The sequence below is a fragment of the Pelodiscus sinensis genome, chromosome 12, assembly GCF_049634645.1.
Source record: "Pelodiscus sinensis isolate JC-2024 chromosome 12, ASM4963464v1, whole genome shotgun sequence".
NCBI classification, from domain to species: Eukaryota; Metazoa; Chordata; order Testudines; family Trionychidae; genus Pelodiscus; species Pelodiscus sinensis.
In genome coordinates, this window is record NC_134722.1 from 12,840,930 (window position 1) to 12,861,088 (window position 20,159).

A 20,159-nucleotide genomic window follows, 5' to 3' on the forward strand; every position below is an offset into this window, starting at 1 on the left:
AGTGACTGTACTTAATAAGTTGTCCTTGGTATGTGTTTAAGTGTATAACAAATTATCCTTAAAGTCAATATGATTCATAACCAGCATGCTACCTTTTATATAAACCTCTTCTATACATAAAAAAATATACATACACTTTTTTACTTAGCTAGGAAAGCTATTAGTATGCCATTAAAGTTCCTGTACTAATGTAATTCAATTAATGTGTATTTTGATATTTAATGTTTCACAATCCACTTGTATGTCTTTGTTTAAAAAAAAAATCTTACAGAAAATATACATTTGTTTGCACAAACTCATTAATCTGGTCAATAACTAGTAAAAATAGGGTTCTAAATTCTATTAGCAAAGTTTCATAAGAGCAATAGACATCATGAGACTATTAAAAGAACCATATAGTTCTTACTCTGCTTGAATTAGGACAGGAGTGTACCAGTACTAGGAAAAAGGAGCAGTCGAGAGAATTTGGCCTGCAATAATTGTGGAAAAGGGAAGGCTGAATAGCTCTAATTGAAATGAAAGTGTGTTATTGTTATGAAAGAAACACTGTTAATAGAAACACTGTAAATGTTTAGACACCCATTGTGAGTTGCCAAATAATAAAGAAAAATACTACAAAAATGAGAATTATATGGTGTTTGGAGTGGGGTATTGCTTTTGAAGATTATGAAAAAACTAATCTTTTTTTCAGGTGTGCTACACCATAGATGATTCGGTATAGCAGGCATATATAATAGTTAAACAAGGGCAATATTGTAAAATAATTGTATGTGATATTCTAGCAGGTCAGGGCTCTAGATTAATTTACAAACACTTACTTACATTGGTATGAATTCAGAAAAAGTGTCTATCAGCTCATACCATTTCATACTGTCTATAGTTTTTAGAGTTTACTCGGTAAATTTCCTAGTTTGCAAATGCAGCACATTAATCCTCATAGCCAAACTATTTCATATGTCTGACAATGTATTTCCTATCAAATGGGCCAATTAAACGCTACAGTTGTAAATTCTGAAAGGTAATTTCATTAAAAAATATTAACACACGTCTTGTCTTGTAGGTGAGAAGTGATATACTGTGTCACAATCATTTTGCTCAAGAAGAAAACCAAACACAGGGAACCGGATTATCCTTTGCAGATTTATACTAGGAGCTAGTGACTTTCGTTGAGTACAACAATATCAAAAACAGTAAAGCAAGCCTGAGCAGTTACGTTGTATTAACTTTGCCACGAATAACAATCAGTAAGGTATGCCGAACAGATGGCCACAGGAGTTATTGTGCTGGCAAAGTAGTTCCAGAAAATGTTTCTAGAATGGGTTATGTTATGCTATGCTATGCTATGCTAAACTTGTTCTAAGTGTCAGAGGCAATGCAAACGGTATAACTTTCTGATGTGAATACTGGAGCTGATAAATATAATGGCATAATCATGATGTTATCTACTGCAAACCTAGGACCCATGTGGAGATTCTTTGGCTTTTAAAAATGATGATTTCCACAAGTGTTGGAAAAAATATGGTGTAACATTCTGGGACTTGTTAAAAATAGAAAATTATGAGAGGGAGGAGAGGGGAGGCCAGGGAAAGAAGACAGGTTCTGAAGTGCAGTGTTCAATAAGGTGGTTTAATATATGACCAAGTGTCAGAAGTCAGGTTTCTGATTCTTAGTTCTCAGATAAACAATTTTATAGCACTGTACTTAATCTTACTTACTTCAGACAGCCCATTTATCACAGAATTACAAGTAACGTTAATTCTATTGGTATTGCCAGTTGAAAATCAAGGCTGGAAATTTCAAGGATTTTTTTGGTCTTACTTCAGTATATCCGGTGCACAGACATCAGGAGGGTAGTCCCTTGTCTCTTCCTCCTTTATTAAACTTAGAAGCACAGTGAAAGCCAGCTGTTTAGATAGGCAGCCAAGTCATCCTTTCTCAGCAGCCTAGTTCACAGCCTGGTTGTCAGGCACGAGAATCCCATCGCTGTAAGAGTTAATACCGGAGTTAATGCACTTCATAAACTTTTCTGCACTTTGCAAGAGAGCTGGTTGAGCAACAAAACTGGACATGGATCATCATTAAACTGACCTTTGCCGAAAGGTGGCGCTGTCGAGGTTTAAACCAACCACGTCCACCGTGCTTTTCACTCTTCATGCCCATTTTGCTTTTTCAGATGGTACAATAAAAAACAAAAATAAATATAATTAACTTTAAATGTTTTAAATTAATTAAACCGATCACCACTCTACCGGGCGCTGCATACGCTAGCTGCGTTTATACGGACATATTCCCTACCGTCTCCCATCCAAATCTCTGTTCCCAAACTTGCACCTCTCTCTCAAAATCGTAGCGTCCAGGGGGGTGGGTTTGATTTATTTGCACAAGGTCACAGAGCAACCAATTCAAGGCGAGGGGGTCGTTATTTGCATCTGAAGTGGGGCCAGGGGAGAGTGGGGGAAGGGAGCCGCTGGTTTGGTGGCAGAGCAACTTCGCTTCACGTGTAACCCCTGCAGGGTGCATGGAAGGGCTGAATGTCAGGCTCAAGTACAAAAGTTATTCGCTTTAACGCGGCCGCGCCAGGGGCCCGGACCCCTGCTCCGCGGGGACTCACACTAGGCTTTGCGGGCGCAGGAGAGAGGGGGCAGAGGCCGCTTCGTGGCCAAAGTCTGCGGGAGGAATCTCTCGGCTTGGCTCCTCCACCCGGAGCCTTTCCCCGAGTTAACTCTTTCTGCTGCGGCGCCCAGGCGCTCCTGTGACTTTAGCAGCCCTGCGGGAACTGGGGCGGGGACCGCACGGTGCCATTGGCTTCCTCCATAAACAAGCCCTGAAAGTTTCTCTGCGGTGGACCCCCGTGACAGGCTCTTTAATCCGATAAGAAGGTGCCTGTCTTTTCAGACGAGCACATCCCTTAACTTTCCCCATGTCCAGCCTCACTTCTCCCCACCCATCCTCGCCTTTTCATCTAAAGTCCCAGCGTTTCTCTCTAAACTGTGCCTCCTACCCGTTCGAGGTGGGAGCCGTTGTTTTAATTTATTTTGTTAAACGTGCACTACAGGAAACCACTTCCCTAACAAAGCTGTCGCGTACAAATGCTAAGGCACAGCATGCAGAGAAAAAAAAGAAAACCTGCTGGGGTTTTTAAGCGGGCTACGTTTATGCTTACCTATTCAAAACAACGCAAAGGAAGAAAGAGCTCTGCATTCCCAAATATCTTTTAACACAGCTGATAAAACATGAAACCCATGTGAATCCGAAGGGAAAGGATCTGGCCAAGCAAGAGTTAAAAGTTTAGCCCCAGCTGACAGTCAGCTGATTGGTCTCTGATTGACAGCTTCGAAAAGTTTCCTTGTTTCTATACTATTATGCTAATGAGGGCTGAGATTGAAGCAGCCCATTGGGTCCGGGCTTGGAGTCCATTTCCCATTTGAAAGCTGACGTCAGGACTGCTATAAAACTCAGCAATGCTTTTAAACTCTACTGCTGGATGAGACCTTTAAAATATTTTTCATCTTCTTGCTGTAGGGTTGGGGTTCAGTTTTTTTTCTTTTTTACAGATTCTTTTGGGTTACCGCACCGGCTTCATTTCTTTTTTTAAAATTTATCCTTCAGTCTCTTCCCTCCCCCCCCCCTTTCCACCTCCTCCCCGATGAACCTCTTTTCGATGTGCACTTTGCAAGAAAAAGACCAGAGGAAAGACACCATGAAGTGTTAAAAAATAATCATAAAGGCACCTTTTGCAGCGACAAACAGTTGGTGCTGCAGTTTGCAAAAGCTGCACACACACAAAAAAAAAAAAGAGCGAGAGAAACAACCTTTTATGCAAAAGGCGAATAGAAAGAGCCACCCGCTCTGATGCATCATCAATACTATAGGCTCTGCAAAGGATAATAAAGACAGAGAGAGAGAGAAAACAGTCGGTGCAAATTGGAGCGAAGGTTGCACGGGGCCGGTGGCGAGAGAGAGAGCGCGCGAAGGAAAATATATATTGCAAATAATCAAGCTGGCTCACCCGGTTGCAACTCAGAGCAGCCCCCTCGCTCCTGGTGCGCACCCTTTCTGGAGGACTGTCAGCAGCAAAAGGATGGCATCAGAACTGGCAATGAGCAACTCCGACCTGCCCACCAGTCCCCTGGCCATGGAATATGTTAATGACTTCGATCTGATGAAGTTTGAAGTGAAAAAGGAGCCGGTGGAGACCGATCGCATTATCAGCCAGTGCGGCCGCTTGATCGCTGGGGGATCGCTCTCTTCCACCCCGATGAGCACGCCCTGCAGCTCGGTGCCCCCTTCCCCGAGCTTCTCGGCGCCCAGCCCGGGCTCTGGCACGGACCAGAAGACCCACTTGGAAGATTATTACTGGATGACCGGCTACCCGCAGCAGCTCAACCCAGAGGCGTTGGGATTCAGCCCTGAAGACGCGGTGGAAGCCTTGATCAACAGCAGCCACCACCAGCTCCAGAGCAGCTTCGATGGCTATGCTAGAGGGCAGCAGCTGGCCGCCGCGGCGGCCGGCTCGGGGGGCTCCATGCCCGGGGAAGAGATGGGCTCCGCCGCCGCCGTGGTGTCCGCAGTGATCGCGGCGGCCGCGGCTCAGAACGGGGCCCCCCACTACCACCACCACCACCACCCGGCTGGGCACCACCACCACCCGCCGCCGGGCAGCGTGCAGTCCAGCAGCAGTAGCAGCAGCAGCAGCAGCACCGGGGGAGGCGGCGGCGGAGGGGGTTTGCACCACCAGCACCACAGCAGCAGCCTGCATTTCGACGACCGCTTCTCGGATGAGCAGCTGGTGACCATGTCGGTGAGGGAGCTGAACAGGCAGCTCCGGGGGGTGAGCAAGGAAGAGGTGATCCGGCTGAAACAGAAGAGGAGGACCCTCAAAAACAGAGGCTATGCCCAGTCCTGTCGCTTCAAGAGGGTCCAGCAAAGGCATGTCCTGGAGTCCGAGAAGAACCAGCTGCTGCAGCAGGTAGAACACCTAAAGCAAGAGATCTCCAGGCTAGTCCGGGAAAGGGACGCCTACAAGGAAAAATATGAGAAGCTGGTCAGCAATGGCTTCAGAGAAAACGGATCCAGCAGCGACAACCCTTCCTCTCCAGAGTTTTTCATGTGAGTTCCCACAGCCTTGCCACCTTAAGTAAAGTTCTCCATGTGAGTTGTTGTTGGGGGCTTGCTAGAGCAACAACCAAGCTTACCCACCTGGTATTTTTTTTTTAAACTCAAAACAATTAAAAACAAAAAAACAACAAAAAAGTTGTTTTTTTAAAGGTGGGCTGGCTCATTGTTGGCCAACCTAAAGTTCTACATGAGTTTCTTTTCTATTTTTTTTTGTGGGGGCTTGCAATGTTTTTTTTAAACATTATAAGATCCAACTTGCCATCTACTCAGTTCTTCATATGAAGTTTGTTCTTCTTTGAAACCTGCCATCCACATTATATTTTTTTAAATTCATGAGGGTTTTTTTTTCTTTTGACCTTGCTGTGTCCAACAAAAGTCAAAGGTTTTATTTTTGCCATCCTGAATTCTTCATATGAGATTTGAGCTTTGCAAAAAAACAAAAACAAAAAACACAAAAAACAAACAAAAATACAAAAAAATGTGAATTTTTTAGACTCCAGCTTGCTGAGTTCCATCAGTTTTTAGCGTTGTTGTGCTAAACTAGAGATATACCTAGATCAACCTGCCAAAATGAAGCCTGCATCAACCTTCGGTGTGTTCATGTGAGTTTTGGCCTTAATCTGCCAAACGTGAGACTTTTAGTCTGCCATTAGATCCCATACTCATCTCATGCATTATGCTTGCTATTTTGTCTTAGCAACAATGGACTATGAAAAAGAGACATTATATTAATAAAACACCCTGCATGCTGGACATGTATGGTATAATTATTTTTTCTTTTGCTTGGAAATGGACTTTTGGAGACTATTATGGCATGGCATTCATCCTTTTGTTTTATTGCCTCATCACTTTTTTGAGTTGAAAGCAAAAAAGTGCAACCTTTGATCTTCCTCCTCCTCTTCCTCCCCATTAAAGTTTGCATCTGCTCTAAAACTGCTTTGAGTTACTCAAAACTTCAGACTTCCTTTTAAATGCACTGAAGCATTCCCTGTTTTAAAAAATGCCAGAATGGATTCTGATAAACTAATGTGGCAAAAAAAAAAAAAAAAAAAAAGAACTTTGGAAAGATGTTTAAAAAAAATCGCATCCCAATGTGGGGACTTTAAAACCATGCTGTTGCCTAAAGCAGTCTAAAATTTATTTTTACGTGATCTGCCCCAAGTTTATTTCCTTTTTTTCTTTTGCATTTGGTCATTGTCAAATGTGGAATGCGCTGGGTTCCTAGTATATAATTTAATTCTAGTTTTTATCATCTGTAAGCCCAGTTAAAATGTATGCTACAGATAAAGGAATGTTATAGATAAATTTGAAAGCGTTAGGTCTGTTTAGATGTAGATTTAAAAACAAAAAGATTGATGCACTAAATTGTTTACTGTTGTGATGTAAAGGGGGGTAGAATTTGCAATGGGACTGTTTTTTAATAGTAGCTTATGCAGCATGTGCTTGCAACTTAAATATAAGTTGGGTATATGTAGTCCTTGCTATACCACTAACTGTATTTGAAAACCAAAGTATTAAAAGGGGGAGGCACCCCTGTTTATATCTTTAGGGGTATTTTACATTCAAAATGTATTTTTTTTTTCAAAATTGAAGTATTTGGGACTGAATTGCACTAAGATATAACCTGCAAGCATATAAAAAGAAGACAAACCTGTTTAGAACGCTAATACAATTTATGCAGTTATAAAGATGGCATTACTGCACAGTTTTAAGATGATGCAGATTTTTTTACAGTTGTATTGTGGTGCAGAACTGGATTTTCTGTAACTTCAAAAATTCCACAGTTTTAAAGGCAATAACCAGTAAATTTTATTTTCAGGGACTGATATCCTGTCTTTTAAAAAAATGGAAAGTAAATCTTACCACAATAAATATAAAAAAATCTTGTCAGTTACGTTTTCTTTTACATATTTTGCTGTGCAAAATTGTTTTATATCTTGAGTTACTAACTAACCACGTGTGATGTTCTTATGTGCTTTTCTTTCATTTTCAACTATGGTTATATCAAAAGAGAGAATAATCTACAATAATAAACTGCATTTTTTTGATTCTGTACTCAGTTTTTTAGTGTGTAGTTTAAAAAGTTGAACAGCTATGAAAGCAATATCTAAGACACATACATTGCAAGGAAGTGATGCTGATACAAGAGTTGAACCCCACTGATATAAAGAAGAGAAGTTAACAGTCAGTTATATGTAAAGTGGAAAATTGTCACCCACTAGAAATTAATTATCTGACAGGCAGGTGAAAAACGTGATCTTTCAGGTACGGTCTTGTTAGAATGTCTCAGTTTTGTTATGACTTAAGAGGGCCTTAGTTCCTATGAGTCATATCATGCCATCAGGTTCAAGCCATTGATCTCAAAGGGAAGTTCTGCTGAAAAACCTGATCACATGATATGGCCCTATATTTTGATTGTTTTATGATGGAGTAAAGTGAAAGGGAAGACTTCATATCCTCTTAATCTGATCCAAGCAGAACAGTTTGTATGTAGTAAGAGATGACACTGCATCAGGTTTTTCTTGTCACATATTCATTTAATGTTAAGAAAGAGTTTTTGACATTTGGCAGATACCCTATTCTAACCTCCTTCCCTACCTTTTCCACATTATGGTGTCTTGTCCACCATGGGCCTTAACAGGTTCACAGAGAATTTAGAAGGGAAAAATAAATAAAAGAAATTAAAGGACTTTCAAATTATTTGTCCTAAACAAACACTCAGAAAGGTTAACTTACTTAAAAAAAGTTAAGTTCCAGAGGTGTGCTCTTTACTATAGATCTGCATGCCAAAGGATATTTGCAGCTTTGAACATCTCCTAAATCAATTAACCCAGTTATTTTGCCGTTTTTTTCTCTAGCAGTTCTCAGTATAAGTAGGGAGACATTTTCATAGTTTTTTCTACAGTATTTGAATAGGATTAACTTTGTAGTTCACTTGAAAAACTGAGGCCTCTCTGAAGAATGTTACAGCTTCACTAGAACTTAGCTTTATCTCAGGCTCCAGGGTCATAAAACCAGCACTATTTGTAAATTTCTTCTAGATTATACAATAACCAGCTGTATATGGAGAGTATGGAATTAAAACATCACAGCAAACTGCACCAAGAGTTCTGATTTGTGACGTGAACACAACTGTTTCTCAGAAACTGCACAGGATTCGGTCCTGCACTGGCAGGCAGAATTCTCACTGATTTCAGGTCAGAACTGCAGGGCCAGACCCTAAGTCATGCTGTGCTCAGAAAGGCAGAGTTTCCCTTAAAAAACAACAGGTTGTGTCAACTGTTCCATCGAGGGAGTTGTTCACGCATTGATTTCTGACTGAATCAGCTCCCATTAAAGTCAATGGCAAATAAATAAATCTCTGACTTCGGTGGTAGCAGAATGAGTCCCTTCAATGGGTGACTTTTATGGGGCTTTGGAACTGGTCCCTTGGTGTTAACCAATTCTGTTCTATATTCACCCCTCCTCCTGAACAAAAAGTCAATGGAGTGCCCTTTGGCATGTGACCTTCTGTTACACCACAATTTGAGTAATGGTTCAAGCTCCATATTCTGGTTAATTGGAGCTTCATATTCTAGTTAATATGTAATCCAAGGGTAAACTGGCTGCTATTGGCTGATTAGAAAATTATCTGCTCTCATAAAGATAGCAACTTTTTCTCCTGCCTGAAATGTTTAAACCTTCCTTAGTGCCCACATTTTCATGGCGCTCACTTAGGGACTCAATCACTCCAAGGAGTTCGCAACAAGTATTGATATTTTCAGTAAACTGATAAGCACCTTACATTTGAAATTACCTTCTAAACAAATACACTGCAGCTAGTTTCTCAAGCACAGATGCAGAGCCCCTCTTATGTGCAATCAATTTGTAGTACAATATTAACCCTGTTTGTACAAGAAATCTTATAGTTTAGTAAAGTGCGAAGGTGTAAGCAGTTACTAGGCAATAGTATTGTGAGTCCAAGAACAGGTGATAGAGCACATGAAACATTGCTCTTTCTGGTTTTGTTTGGTTGGTATTAGTACACCCAGGATAGGTAACGTTTTTATGAACTAAGAAAAAAGCAGTACAAGAAATAGATTGACACAGGGAAAAATGCTCTGAACACACTAACAGAGAAAAGGCTGGTCTCTTCCCTAGCCCATGAGCATAGGCTTTACTTCTGACTTAAAATGACCATCTTTCTTAGGCTGTATTTGAATCTCTGTGTGAAACTCTAATATTGCAACTAAAGAAAAAAATCCAAGCAAGTTTTAAAAACCACTAAAGCAAACCATCAATTGGGGTTCTGAATGAACCATTTAAGAGGAGATTCCACCTTTCCAGCAGAACTGCTTGCTGAGAACTAATTGGAACAGATCTGCTCTGAATAACCTATATTCATTAATCACCCTTGCTTGGAGAATTTTCCTGTTCAGCCTCTCACTGAACTAAGTGGCAAAATTCCCATTGATTTGAATGGGGAGCAGGAGTCAGTACCCTTTACTCACTTCTCACTCATGTAAATCTCTGAAGTCAATGGAAGTACTGCCCGAGTAAGGAGATATGGCCCCGTATGTCAAAAGGGATACTTAGTTCTTACTCTCCACCTGGTTAATAGTGTCCCATTTCTCTCATAGTCCTCTCGTTCTCATTATTAACTACCGTATATTGCAAAGAACATTCATGAAGATGTGTGCACCAAAGAGGCAACCCTTTGTTCAGTCTGAAATATGGTTCAGTGCCATACAACCTTTCCAACCCTTAAGTGTTTTTCTAAAACATAGAATAACCCTCCTTCCCAACATCAAGGGCTTGAGTATTTTCCCTGCCTCCCCACACTGGATCAGGTATGAAATGGGAAAAAAATATTTCTAGGCACCGGATTGTATTTTTCTTTAATAACTTTCTGCAATTGCAACCATGCTGTTGGCTTATTTTTGTTTAGCAACAATACAAATATGTGGCTTTGCTTATTAGAAAGCATACTTCCCTTTTTTTTTAAATTTACCCACAAAAAAAGCTCTTATTTAAAAATGAATCCTCACTAGTAACAGTGGCAGTAAAATTTTAAGTTTACAAATGAATGTGCCCACTTTTGTTCTTTTGGACTTACTTTAGCACAGCTGCTTCATTTCCCTCTATTCCATCCTCCCTTCCGCAATATGTAAGAAGTTCTTGAGTGAGAATCATTCATAATTTTTTAATACCAATTTCTCTGACATAATATCAGACACCGAGTACTGCTGCTTCCTGGATTTAGGGAGGAAATGATGCATATATCAGAATTATCTGCTCAGATGCCAGAACCACATTGGTGTCATTTCTGCATGTGCAGCTTTGAAAGGAAATCCTTTGTATTTATTACTAAAATTGTCTGAACGAAATGTACTCCCTGTTTCTGACACCTGTTCAGATGATTGGATTTAAAAATTCTGCGTACAAAATGTACTTTTTTCCACTAGTGAAGGTTTTTAATAAACATTTTCTCCTTTAAAATCACTGATGTCAAGTTGTCAGTAAATACCAGAAAACATGGAGATTCCCGCTGTTGCTGTGGCAAATGTAGTATATTTTGCACTTTTAAACACATCTTCACAAACACACAGGTTTTATCTAAATAGTATCTATTTTACCTGCACATCTTGTTGTAAGTAGCACAAGTAAAATAGAACACAAAAATGTGGGAGATTGTTTTTCAGTGAAACAGTTAAGCATTCATACACTTTGCAGTTTTAGCATTTTCTAATGAATTTAGCAGGCTCAGTGGATGCAAATCAATAGATTTTAATGCAGTACACGCCACATCATCTGTTACCATAGGACAGTTAGTACAGACTGGAATTGGTGGAGGAAGAAAAAAAAAAGCTTACCATTCTTCGGGGGGGTGAGTGCACTCAGATTGTGAGCTCAAGGCCAGGGCAATGGAAAATACTCGAAGATGAAAGAGATCAATGCAAGAGCTGAGTAACACACCCGGGGAAATGTGTGTTGATACGTGCAAGCTAATAGGTTAAACTCCTATCTACCTTGATCTAAGTCTTTGTAATTTGGCAGTGCACTTGATGGTAGCTGGTTACTCACCAAAATGAGTTTCCAAGGTACTGTACCCACATTTCTAGTCTGCAGCTCTAAAACGGTGCCATTTCTTACACTGCAGTGAAATATTTTAGGCCTATAGTTTTGGCAGAGAGAGTTACTAATGGAGGATAGCCTGCCTGTGCGCTTGATATTAAGTACTGCATACTTGGACCTATTTTCCTTTTAAATACATATCCACTAGGCATCTTGCATGGAGGGAATGGCAAACATAGCAGAAGTCTGCTAAAAGTCTTGTTTCCACAGGTATGGTGCAAAAGACAAATCAAGTAGTGTGCTAAAGTTTCCAGCGGCGTGAGAGGATGTAGTGTCATGGATTGCCTCTCAATTGTGAATTCATAAAGAAGTTCAATTCCAGATTTTTTTTTTTTAACTCTAGCAGCTTTTCCCCTTTAAAACAAAAGGTTAACGGCTGGGAATGGAGTCGTAAGGCTCAAGAGCCCCATTTCAGTGTGCGAGCTGGCCTCCATCCCCTCTTCCCTTGTCAGTGTAAAACAAGCTGTCCTGCAAACCTCAGTGGTGTCAACCAGACAGCACTATCCTTTCCTTCCCCAGCCTGGAGTTCGCCTGGATTTGGCTTTACATCCTTGTCAGCTGCAGCAGGGCAGAGATTTTTGTTCTTTTTTTGGCTTCTGAACACCGGGCGTGGGGAAGTTAAAATACTAAACCTCCCCAAACAAAAACAAAAAAAGAATAAACTCCCTCGCCCCAAGCAAATCTCGAGAGCTAACCAACCCCTCCCCAAAGAAACGCTCAGCTTCCAAAATACCTTGGGCGGTCCTGACCTTGGATGTTTCATTGAACCAGCCGCTTGCGGGCTGATGTGTATCCAAAGTGTTTGTTATGGCTCGGAATGGTTCTGGAAATGAAATCCCCGATCTGAATCAGGCTCGAGAGCGTCGTGTAGACATCATTGCCACAGATCCCAGACGCTGTCAGGTGGGATACTGCACAGCGAAGGGCCCTTATCAACTCCCTTGGCTCAGCCGTGTAGCTCCTACTTCGCTCCTTTCCCCCACCACGGTATTAGGCAAACACTGCTGGGGAGATCGGCTGCGCAGTGGCTCCGCTCTGGGTCTTCATTTCTGATCAGGACCGCCGGGGAGGCAGTGGGGCTCTTGGGGCACTAGAAGGAACCAGCAGGCACGTGTTTCCCCCGGGCACTATCAGGGCTCAGGCCAATCAGAAAGGTGACCATGAAGGGCCCGATCCTGCTCCTACTGAAATCAAAGGGTATGGGGAGGGGGGCATTTCAAGGCACTAGAGACGGTGCCCCCCCCCCGTGCCCGGGCAGGCTGCGTCCCATTGCCCAGGAGCGGTCCCCCGGCGGTGCATTGCGCGGGGGCTGGCCGGGCCGCTCCGCAGGCAGGGCGCCGAGAGCAGGTGGCCCCGCGAGGACTAGCCCGGCTCTCTGCACGTGTTCGCCCCTGGACTCTTCATGCGGCTCAGAGCCAACGGGGTGGGGCCCCCTTGTGCCTGGCGGGGGAGGAGGGGCCCTTTGCTTAGCACTTTGGGGGGGTGGGGGATCCCTGCCAATCAAGTGGCCCAGCGTAGCCCCTAGGCAAATGGGCAGGGGCCAGCTCTCCCCTTCCCCCGCAGCGGGGGAGCCGCCAGGGGCTGCTTGCAAAAGAAACAGCTCTGCCCAGAAGCGCTGGGGCAAAGCGAGGCACTCCATGCCCCCAGCCAGGGAGGAGCGGGGTAGATGGGTGGGGGCTGCTGCTTCCCAGCGCTCCCCCCTGAACAGGTCTCCTGTACCGGCGAGGGGTGCGCGGGTTCACCCATGCAGAGGTCTGGGCCAGCAAACACGCCCGGGCAGGTGAGGAGGCTGGTGCATCCTACCTCTCACAGGCCCCAGGGCAGTCCAGTCTGGCTCTGTTACAGCCTGGGGAGGGTGGGGGCCTGGCTGTCTGCAGCGGGCCGGAGGCAGCCGCTTTTGGCTGGTTGTGTCAGTGCAATTCCTGAAGGATCCATCCATCCCAGCCCCTAGCGCCGGTGTATCAAATGCTGCCTGATCGTCCCTTAGGTACGTTCCTGGAGCCAGCTGTGCTGGGCTGTTTGATTTGGCTCCCGCCCCCTTTTTCTTTTCTGCTTGATAACCTGTGCTCACTTCAACCTGCTCCAACGCCCGGCGAAGTCAGTGGGAGTCTTTCAATTAGGGCCTTGGGATCAGAGCCTGGGTGGCTGGAGGAGAAGAGGGCGGGGGAGGTTTGGGTTGCAACTTGCATGGTGCGTAAATCATTTGCAGTTTGGGAAGAGGAGTCGTTGCCAAACCCAGCTGAATCTCCCTCGCTCTGAGATGAGAGGTTAACGCTCCATTTGAAAATAACACAGGCTGATCAGCCTACCTGGAGCCAGCACCTGTCCCGTGTGAATTTTTTTTAAAAATTAGAAATTTACAAGATCTTGGAAACTTACTCTAAAAAGTGGGTTGTGTGTGTCTGTCAATATCAGCTCTTAAAGTTGTGATGCTCTCTAAAGAAAGTCCCAGCTTTGTCAAACATATGAGACCCTTGCACTGAAACACTGGCAGTGATGAAAGGTAAGTAACAGACACCTCTTCTTCAAAAATAAAAAAATCCTTCCCTCCTCCCAGCTAAACTGCTTCCTAAATCCTTGCTAAAAGTACTGAAATACATAAGATGCTAGACCAGAGTTTGCACTACATTTCACTGTTTTGCTATATAGGACGAATAGATTTCAACTTTTCAGAGACCCACTGCAGAGTCACTTCAGAGACAGGAATAATATAAGATTAAATCTATTAAAAACTGCATACTCATGCCACACCAGATTCAGGCTGTAAACTAAACACCCTCATTTATTATAAAATCCTTTTAAATACACCACGTTATAGAGGAGCAAATTTATTAAATAATAACTCTCATGAACCAACCCTGTCAAATTAAAAGAAGAAGAAAAAGAAGTTATCAGCCCAGTTAAATTAATAACTCTGCTTAGCCTCTCCAGGCTGTTTTAGTGCTACATTTCTTGGAATCTCTCTTTATTAATACCAGATCTTCAATTAAACTTGTGAAATGATTCCATGCATTGTGCTCGCAAGTGAGAGAGGTGTCCACTCTGGTTCAGGTCTCCTTTGAATTGCTTGATCTATTGGGGTTTTAGATATGGCATAGTCTGCTCTATGTCTTGAATGAGGCTGACCACACTGCTTTTTAGATACTCTTCAGGTGTGAGAATTGAATACCTATTCCTCTCCTAACTAAATGCATTAATAGTAGGATGGATTCACCAATTGGCATGAGAGCAGAGGTCATCTTGAGGAAAATGATAAAGGTCTAAAGAAGTCATCCACTTTAAGAGATTCTGGGCCGGATGCCAAATATTAAATTTAAAGAAGCACTGTCCCTTTTCTCCAAAAATAACAGACAGAATCAGCCAGATTGTTAGGGAGGCAAAAGAGCCGTCTTGAAAAACCTTCATCAGCCACAATGCTCTGTTATGAACGTGTATGTGGGGATTTATATATATATATATATATGCAATGCATGATTTGATTGAAAGATTTCTGAATAAACATGATCTAATGTAAAATTTCCCACTACATGGAAACATTGTTTTAAGTGGCATGTTTGAAAATATTTATATACTGTACGGCACTGTTCAGTTTGATGTTGAAAATGATCTGTACATTGTGGAATAATGTAGTTGGCACAAATTGTACAGTTGATTTTTTTTAAGCTGCAAAGTTGTTTTGCAAACAAAATGCCAAATAAACCCATAGTCTTGGCTTTTTAAATCTTAAATCAGATATGCAATTTTTTTTGCTATGATTATGTTATGATACAACAATACATTGAGGTAGCTGCAGCTATGCTTCCCGCAGATTACCTGTGTATATGCATGAATAGTGTGGATATATAGTCCAGTGGAGAAATTTAGATGTAAAAAAACATAACCAAATATCCATATTTAAGGAGCATAGATTGACTCACTGGTTTATCTCACTTATTGTACAAAGATTCACTGTAACTATGATGAATCTTTTAAAATTAGATTTTAAATATATTTTGACAGTCTGAACTTGTATAGTCTGAGTAACTGTAGGGAAAAACGACAACTCTGGTTTTGTTATTAAAGTGCTATATGGAAAATAATGGACTATGTGCTGAAATTGGTAATTATTTTGTCAGTTATATCAGCACAGCTAATAATAACAAAGATTTTTATTTAAGAAAACCTGTAGGAAGCTAAATTCTTTCAATAATTGTAGTTTGATATTCACTGTCAAGATAAAAACTGTATTTTTGTTTTACTAAGATAATTGTGCTATTACTAAGCTCTTCCTGTTATTAATGTGAATAAAGGCCAGGCATGCTATTTAAAAAATAGTGTTTAATTTTCAACAATATTCCTTTAAGTTAATCAGCACAAGAAATCTGTTAATAAATAATCAATCCATGAGACTTTCTGACATTTTATCAGCATCCAATCAGAACAGTTCTGCTCTGTACAATAATGGCAAATGTAACATATTTTACTGTGTTTTAAAATGTTTTATTAATTATGTTTTGTTTATTTTAATATATTTACTAAATTAGGTACCCAAGAGAATCTTCCACATCAGTGATGTGAAAATCCCTATTGCCTGAAGTAAAAACAAGGTACATTTTTATTTTTATTTCCATACTGAGAGAAAGAGGTTTTTTGTTTTGTTTGACTGTTAATAAGGTGATTACTTCATAGCCCATGGAAGTTATATTGCGCTCATACTCAGGTGCGTAAAAGAAACATGGGCAATGTGAATATTTTCTACTTTTGTTTACCAAGCATGTCTCCTGCGTTGTACAATTTATATTTTATTCCTTGAGAACATCTTACTTTTTTGTCTTCAAATGCTGGCATTCAGAAACGAGCTATGGAGGTTAAGATAACAGAAGATCTGTCTCAAATCTTGATGAAAATGATAGATCTCTGTGTTAGTTTATGTACATGCCCAGAATTTTCAATTGAGTGTGAAGCATAATGCTGTCTTCTTGTCCCAAATCACACCCATTCAGTCTATCACATTTACAGAATATACAATATTAATGAAAATGAGATGTTCAAACTTCTATGCATGCATGCATGCGTTCCTTTCCCCCCGCCCCTCCCCGCACCTCTCACCCCCCCAGATTCAGGCAGACATATGGTCCTTGGGATCTGTTTATTATCAGGCTCAACAGTAAAAAAACACTAAGCGGTTTAAATGGGCTTTTCAATTACAGAGATCCCTGTGTGAGTTTAATTATGAAATCTCTTATTTTAGACAAGAATACAGCTTATGACATTTATATAAACAATTAAGAGGTGTTATTAAACAAGGAACTGTTCGTTTTTATTAGCTAGTGCAACTGAGCTTTATTTTATTTAAAATTTGGCTGACTGTAGAGAACAGGGAAGGGGAGTGTGTGTGTGTGTGTGGGGGGGGGTTGATTCTGTAGAATTCATGCAAGTCAATCTCTTATTGACATTTAGGGGAATTTTGCATGGGTATAGACTGCGGGATTGGGCAGGGAAGAATGTCATAAGAGACTCATGGTATGATCTGATTCTCCTCTCACTTAGATGGGTTATACAGTTGTAACCTCATGGAAATCAGTAGAATTACTTCTGATTTACAGTGTTGTGAGAAGAAAATCAAACCCCTTGTTTTATTATGGATCCTAGCAGAGCATAGTATGTTGTATATCTTGCACAGGTGTGAATAGGAATTTTAAACATATCCAAAAGATTTATTTTCACTGTTCAGGTACAATACATTGTCTATCAGCTCATTGCTAACATGAGTTCTTTATTTTAAAGAATCTGGGAGCAATCACTGCTAATTTTGTTCACTTATCTATGGACATGTTTTTTAAAAGATTTTCATTTAATGTGCAGTTGTAACAGGATTTACATAGGCACAATGTACCCTGGCTTTGAAAACAGATTCTGTTATTTCATTTACTTGTATATTTTGAAGTTCTCCTTTTAGGCATTGTTAAAAACACAGATCCCACTACTTTGAAACAAATAGATATTGGGTCTAGAAAGAATTAATGAACTTTTATGGCCAGGTTGAGATTGGACTGACCTCTATGGTAATATTTCATCTAAGGTTACTGTTGGGAGAGAAATCAAATTTCAGCTGTGAACATGATTGACAGGTGAACGCAAGAAAAAGAGAGACATCTGCTCAGATGGGGAATTTGGGAAGGAGAGGGACAGTTCAGGGAAGTTTCTCTGTGATATTAGGAATAATAAGCTTAGATATGAAAAGCCCAATATTTGGCACTCTCTGGAGGCTCACTTAGTTTATTCTCATAAAGTCAGTTCGGTTACGGGAATTTAGTACTATGGCAGTGGATGGTGGTCTCAGTGCTAACTTGATTTCTTTGAAGAACTTATGTTATTTCTAGCATATTTGTAGCAGTGCTGGCAATTGATGTGATATGTGTAAACAGACCATATCATAGCTGTTGATTAAGCTACAGTCAGTATACTGACATCTCTTGCTATTTGTAAGGCAATAAGACTATGGAGCAAATACATCCTTGGCATAATTCTGTGCTCCTTTTCGCATGGACATCAGTGTGAGTTGGATTGAAACTAAGTTCATGTTCCTGATATATATCTCTATAGTAATAATGCAATCAAAATATCAGCATGGCTAGGAGGTGGCATTTTGAGATAGTACATATAAAGCCTCTAGTTATGTTAGTGAGAGTCTTGTGCAAAATTGAAGGATAGCATATGGTCCGAAACAGTCTTTCCCAATGTATTTGTTACACTATCCAACCTTCCTGTTTATTTCACTCAGTGTAGAAAACCATTTCCACCTTCTAGCAAGGGAGTTGGCAGCCAGGAGCAAAACACCACAGCAATAGCCACATTTGCCCTGCGATATGTGTCTACGTTCCCTTTGACATCAGCGGGATTTTAATGCATTTGTGAGAGAGACCAAATTTGGTTCTCCTGACACAGATGATTGTAGCATCATAATATTTTTGTTCCCCTTACAGGAGAACAGCAAGAATAAATCTATTTTTACAGACTTTTATCTAAATTGAGGGGTTTCTTTTGGGGGGATTATCTGAGTGTTTTTGGAACAACTCATCTGCCTTTCTTCAGAGGAGGAAGAGATCTTGGATGAAGTCTTGGCCCAGTGAAGTCAATGACAAAACTCTGACTGACTTCCTATGGCCAGAATTTCAGCCAATGTGTTAAGGGGCTGTCTACATAGGAAGCCAAACTGATCTAAAGAAAATATGGCAATGCACACAGTATAGAACTCCCCCTATGGACACTTTTATTTTGGAATAAAACTGGCTTTTTCCAGTTTGGTTAAGGTTGCTCTGGAGATAGTTGGAACAATACTAGAAAACGGCACTTCTATTTCAGAAGAAGAGTGTCCATAGGCAGTTCTTTCAATGTTATTCTCTTGGTATAACTATACAGGTGCAGTTTTGATATTGACTTTCCCTATGTAGACAAGCTCTAAAGCTAAGGTGAGAATAAGGAGATGTAAAGGACACACACACATTTCCTTTCTTTTTTGCAGGTTACCATTAAGAATTTCCATGCAAGGGAAAACTTTTAAATACTGACAACTTGAAATACAAACTCCATTTGCCTTTCCTTTGATTTTTTTTTAGGACTTGTTTCCTGTTGCCTCCTCCACCCACACATAATTATTAAAAAGCTGCGCTTGACTGGGAACTTGCCCCTTGCCACACTATGTTCCTGTCCAGCCCTCATCTGCATTGAAGTTAGAATGTAAGCTGTGACATCAACATTTGTTTTCACGGCAACAGACAGTGATGTCACAAACACTGGATGATGACTTCAGTAGAGACAATAGAAGGCCCGGGTCTTAAACACGTGCATTTTTTCTAGGGTTAAATATAATGGAAAGGGAATCCAGGGAATAAGTAACCAGCTAAATTTCTGTATGTGTGACTGAGCTCTATTTGAGTTTGCACTGGTGTGTAAGTACTCCTTTAAAAATTGATTTTATTGTACTAAATTCTACATTATGCATAAAACTTCCATGGCATATTATTGTCATAAATTTCCATTGAGGTCAGTAGAAGCTAAGTATGTATGCATGTAGCCAAACTTTGCCCCTTTTTTATATTAGCCCTGTTTCAGATGGAAGTTATTTTCCTATGTTAAGGAAGAGAATGGCAGCAAACCCCTCACCATCTACAATTTACAGGGCATTTTACAGACATTCTAGATAAAGGTTTTATATATGATGAAAGCATAAACTTCATAAATACTATGAAATCCTATCTCTCCACCTCATCCATATTCATTTGAAGAGGGAGTGAAAATAGTTTGTGTCCTTATGATCGAAGAACATTGGCTTTTTATGGCTCATGGCCTAATCTGGCAGTTGTTACTCAGGCAAAACTCCCATCAAGGCCAGTTTATTAATTTTGCTTCAGTTTAAAACTAAGATCCAAAACAGCTTTGTACTACTGTATTGTGATTGCTACTGTTGTTTAGTTCTAACATAGAATTTTAGTTGACGTGCTAATAGATGTAGTCTTTTCTTTGGGGGTTTCCAGTGTTTGTCATTTATCAAATGATCTAAGCGTTTTAAAAATAGAGTTCACATTGATCAGAAACTGAAAAAGTAGCTCTTTGCCGTATCATATGTGAAATGTATTTCTTATTGTTTCTTATGGCTCCAAACAGGTGCAGTACTTAGAAAAGGGGACAGTTTTAGTCTCCCCACTGTAAACCCATTATGAGACCTTAGTCGAATCAGTTGATTACATCAGTTCCATTGGCTTCATCAAATATCTATTGCCTTTGATGTGTGCATACCTTGCTTTACCCAGCTATGACATTAGGTTAATAATTATTACCTTAGGGGGCGTTAGGAGAATTAAGAAATATTTTTGAGACACTTTGTGCGGAAAGGTGGTTTATATGAATATTTTGTTTATAGCAGTGTTACATCTGTATTGTTTCCA

At 40.7% G+C, this 20,159-nt stretch overlaps 1 protein-coding gene across 1 annotated transcript; it reads left to right on the forward strand.

The window, feature by feature from the left end:
- The first annotated feature begins 3,398 nt into the window (after positions 1-3,398).
- MAF (MAF bZIP transcription factor) lies at positions 3,399-15,818 on the forward strand. The gene is made up of 2 exons (XM_075940023.1): positions 3,399-5,109; positions 15,756-15,818. The coding sequence occupies exons 1-2, from the start codon at positions 4,082-4,084 to the stop codon at positions 15,787-15,789; spliced, it is 1,062 nt and encodes a 353-aa protein (XP_075796138.1). The 5' UTR covers positions 3,399-4,081; the 3' UTR covers positions 15,790-15,818.
- The last annotated feature ends 4,341 nt before the right edge of the window (positions 15,819-20,159 follow it).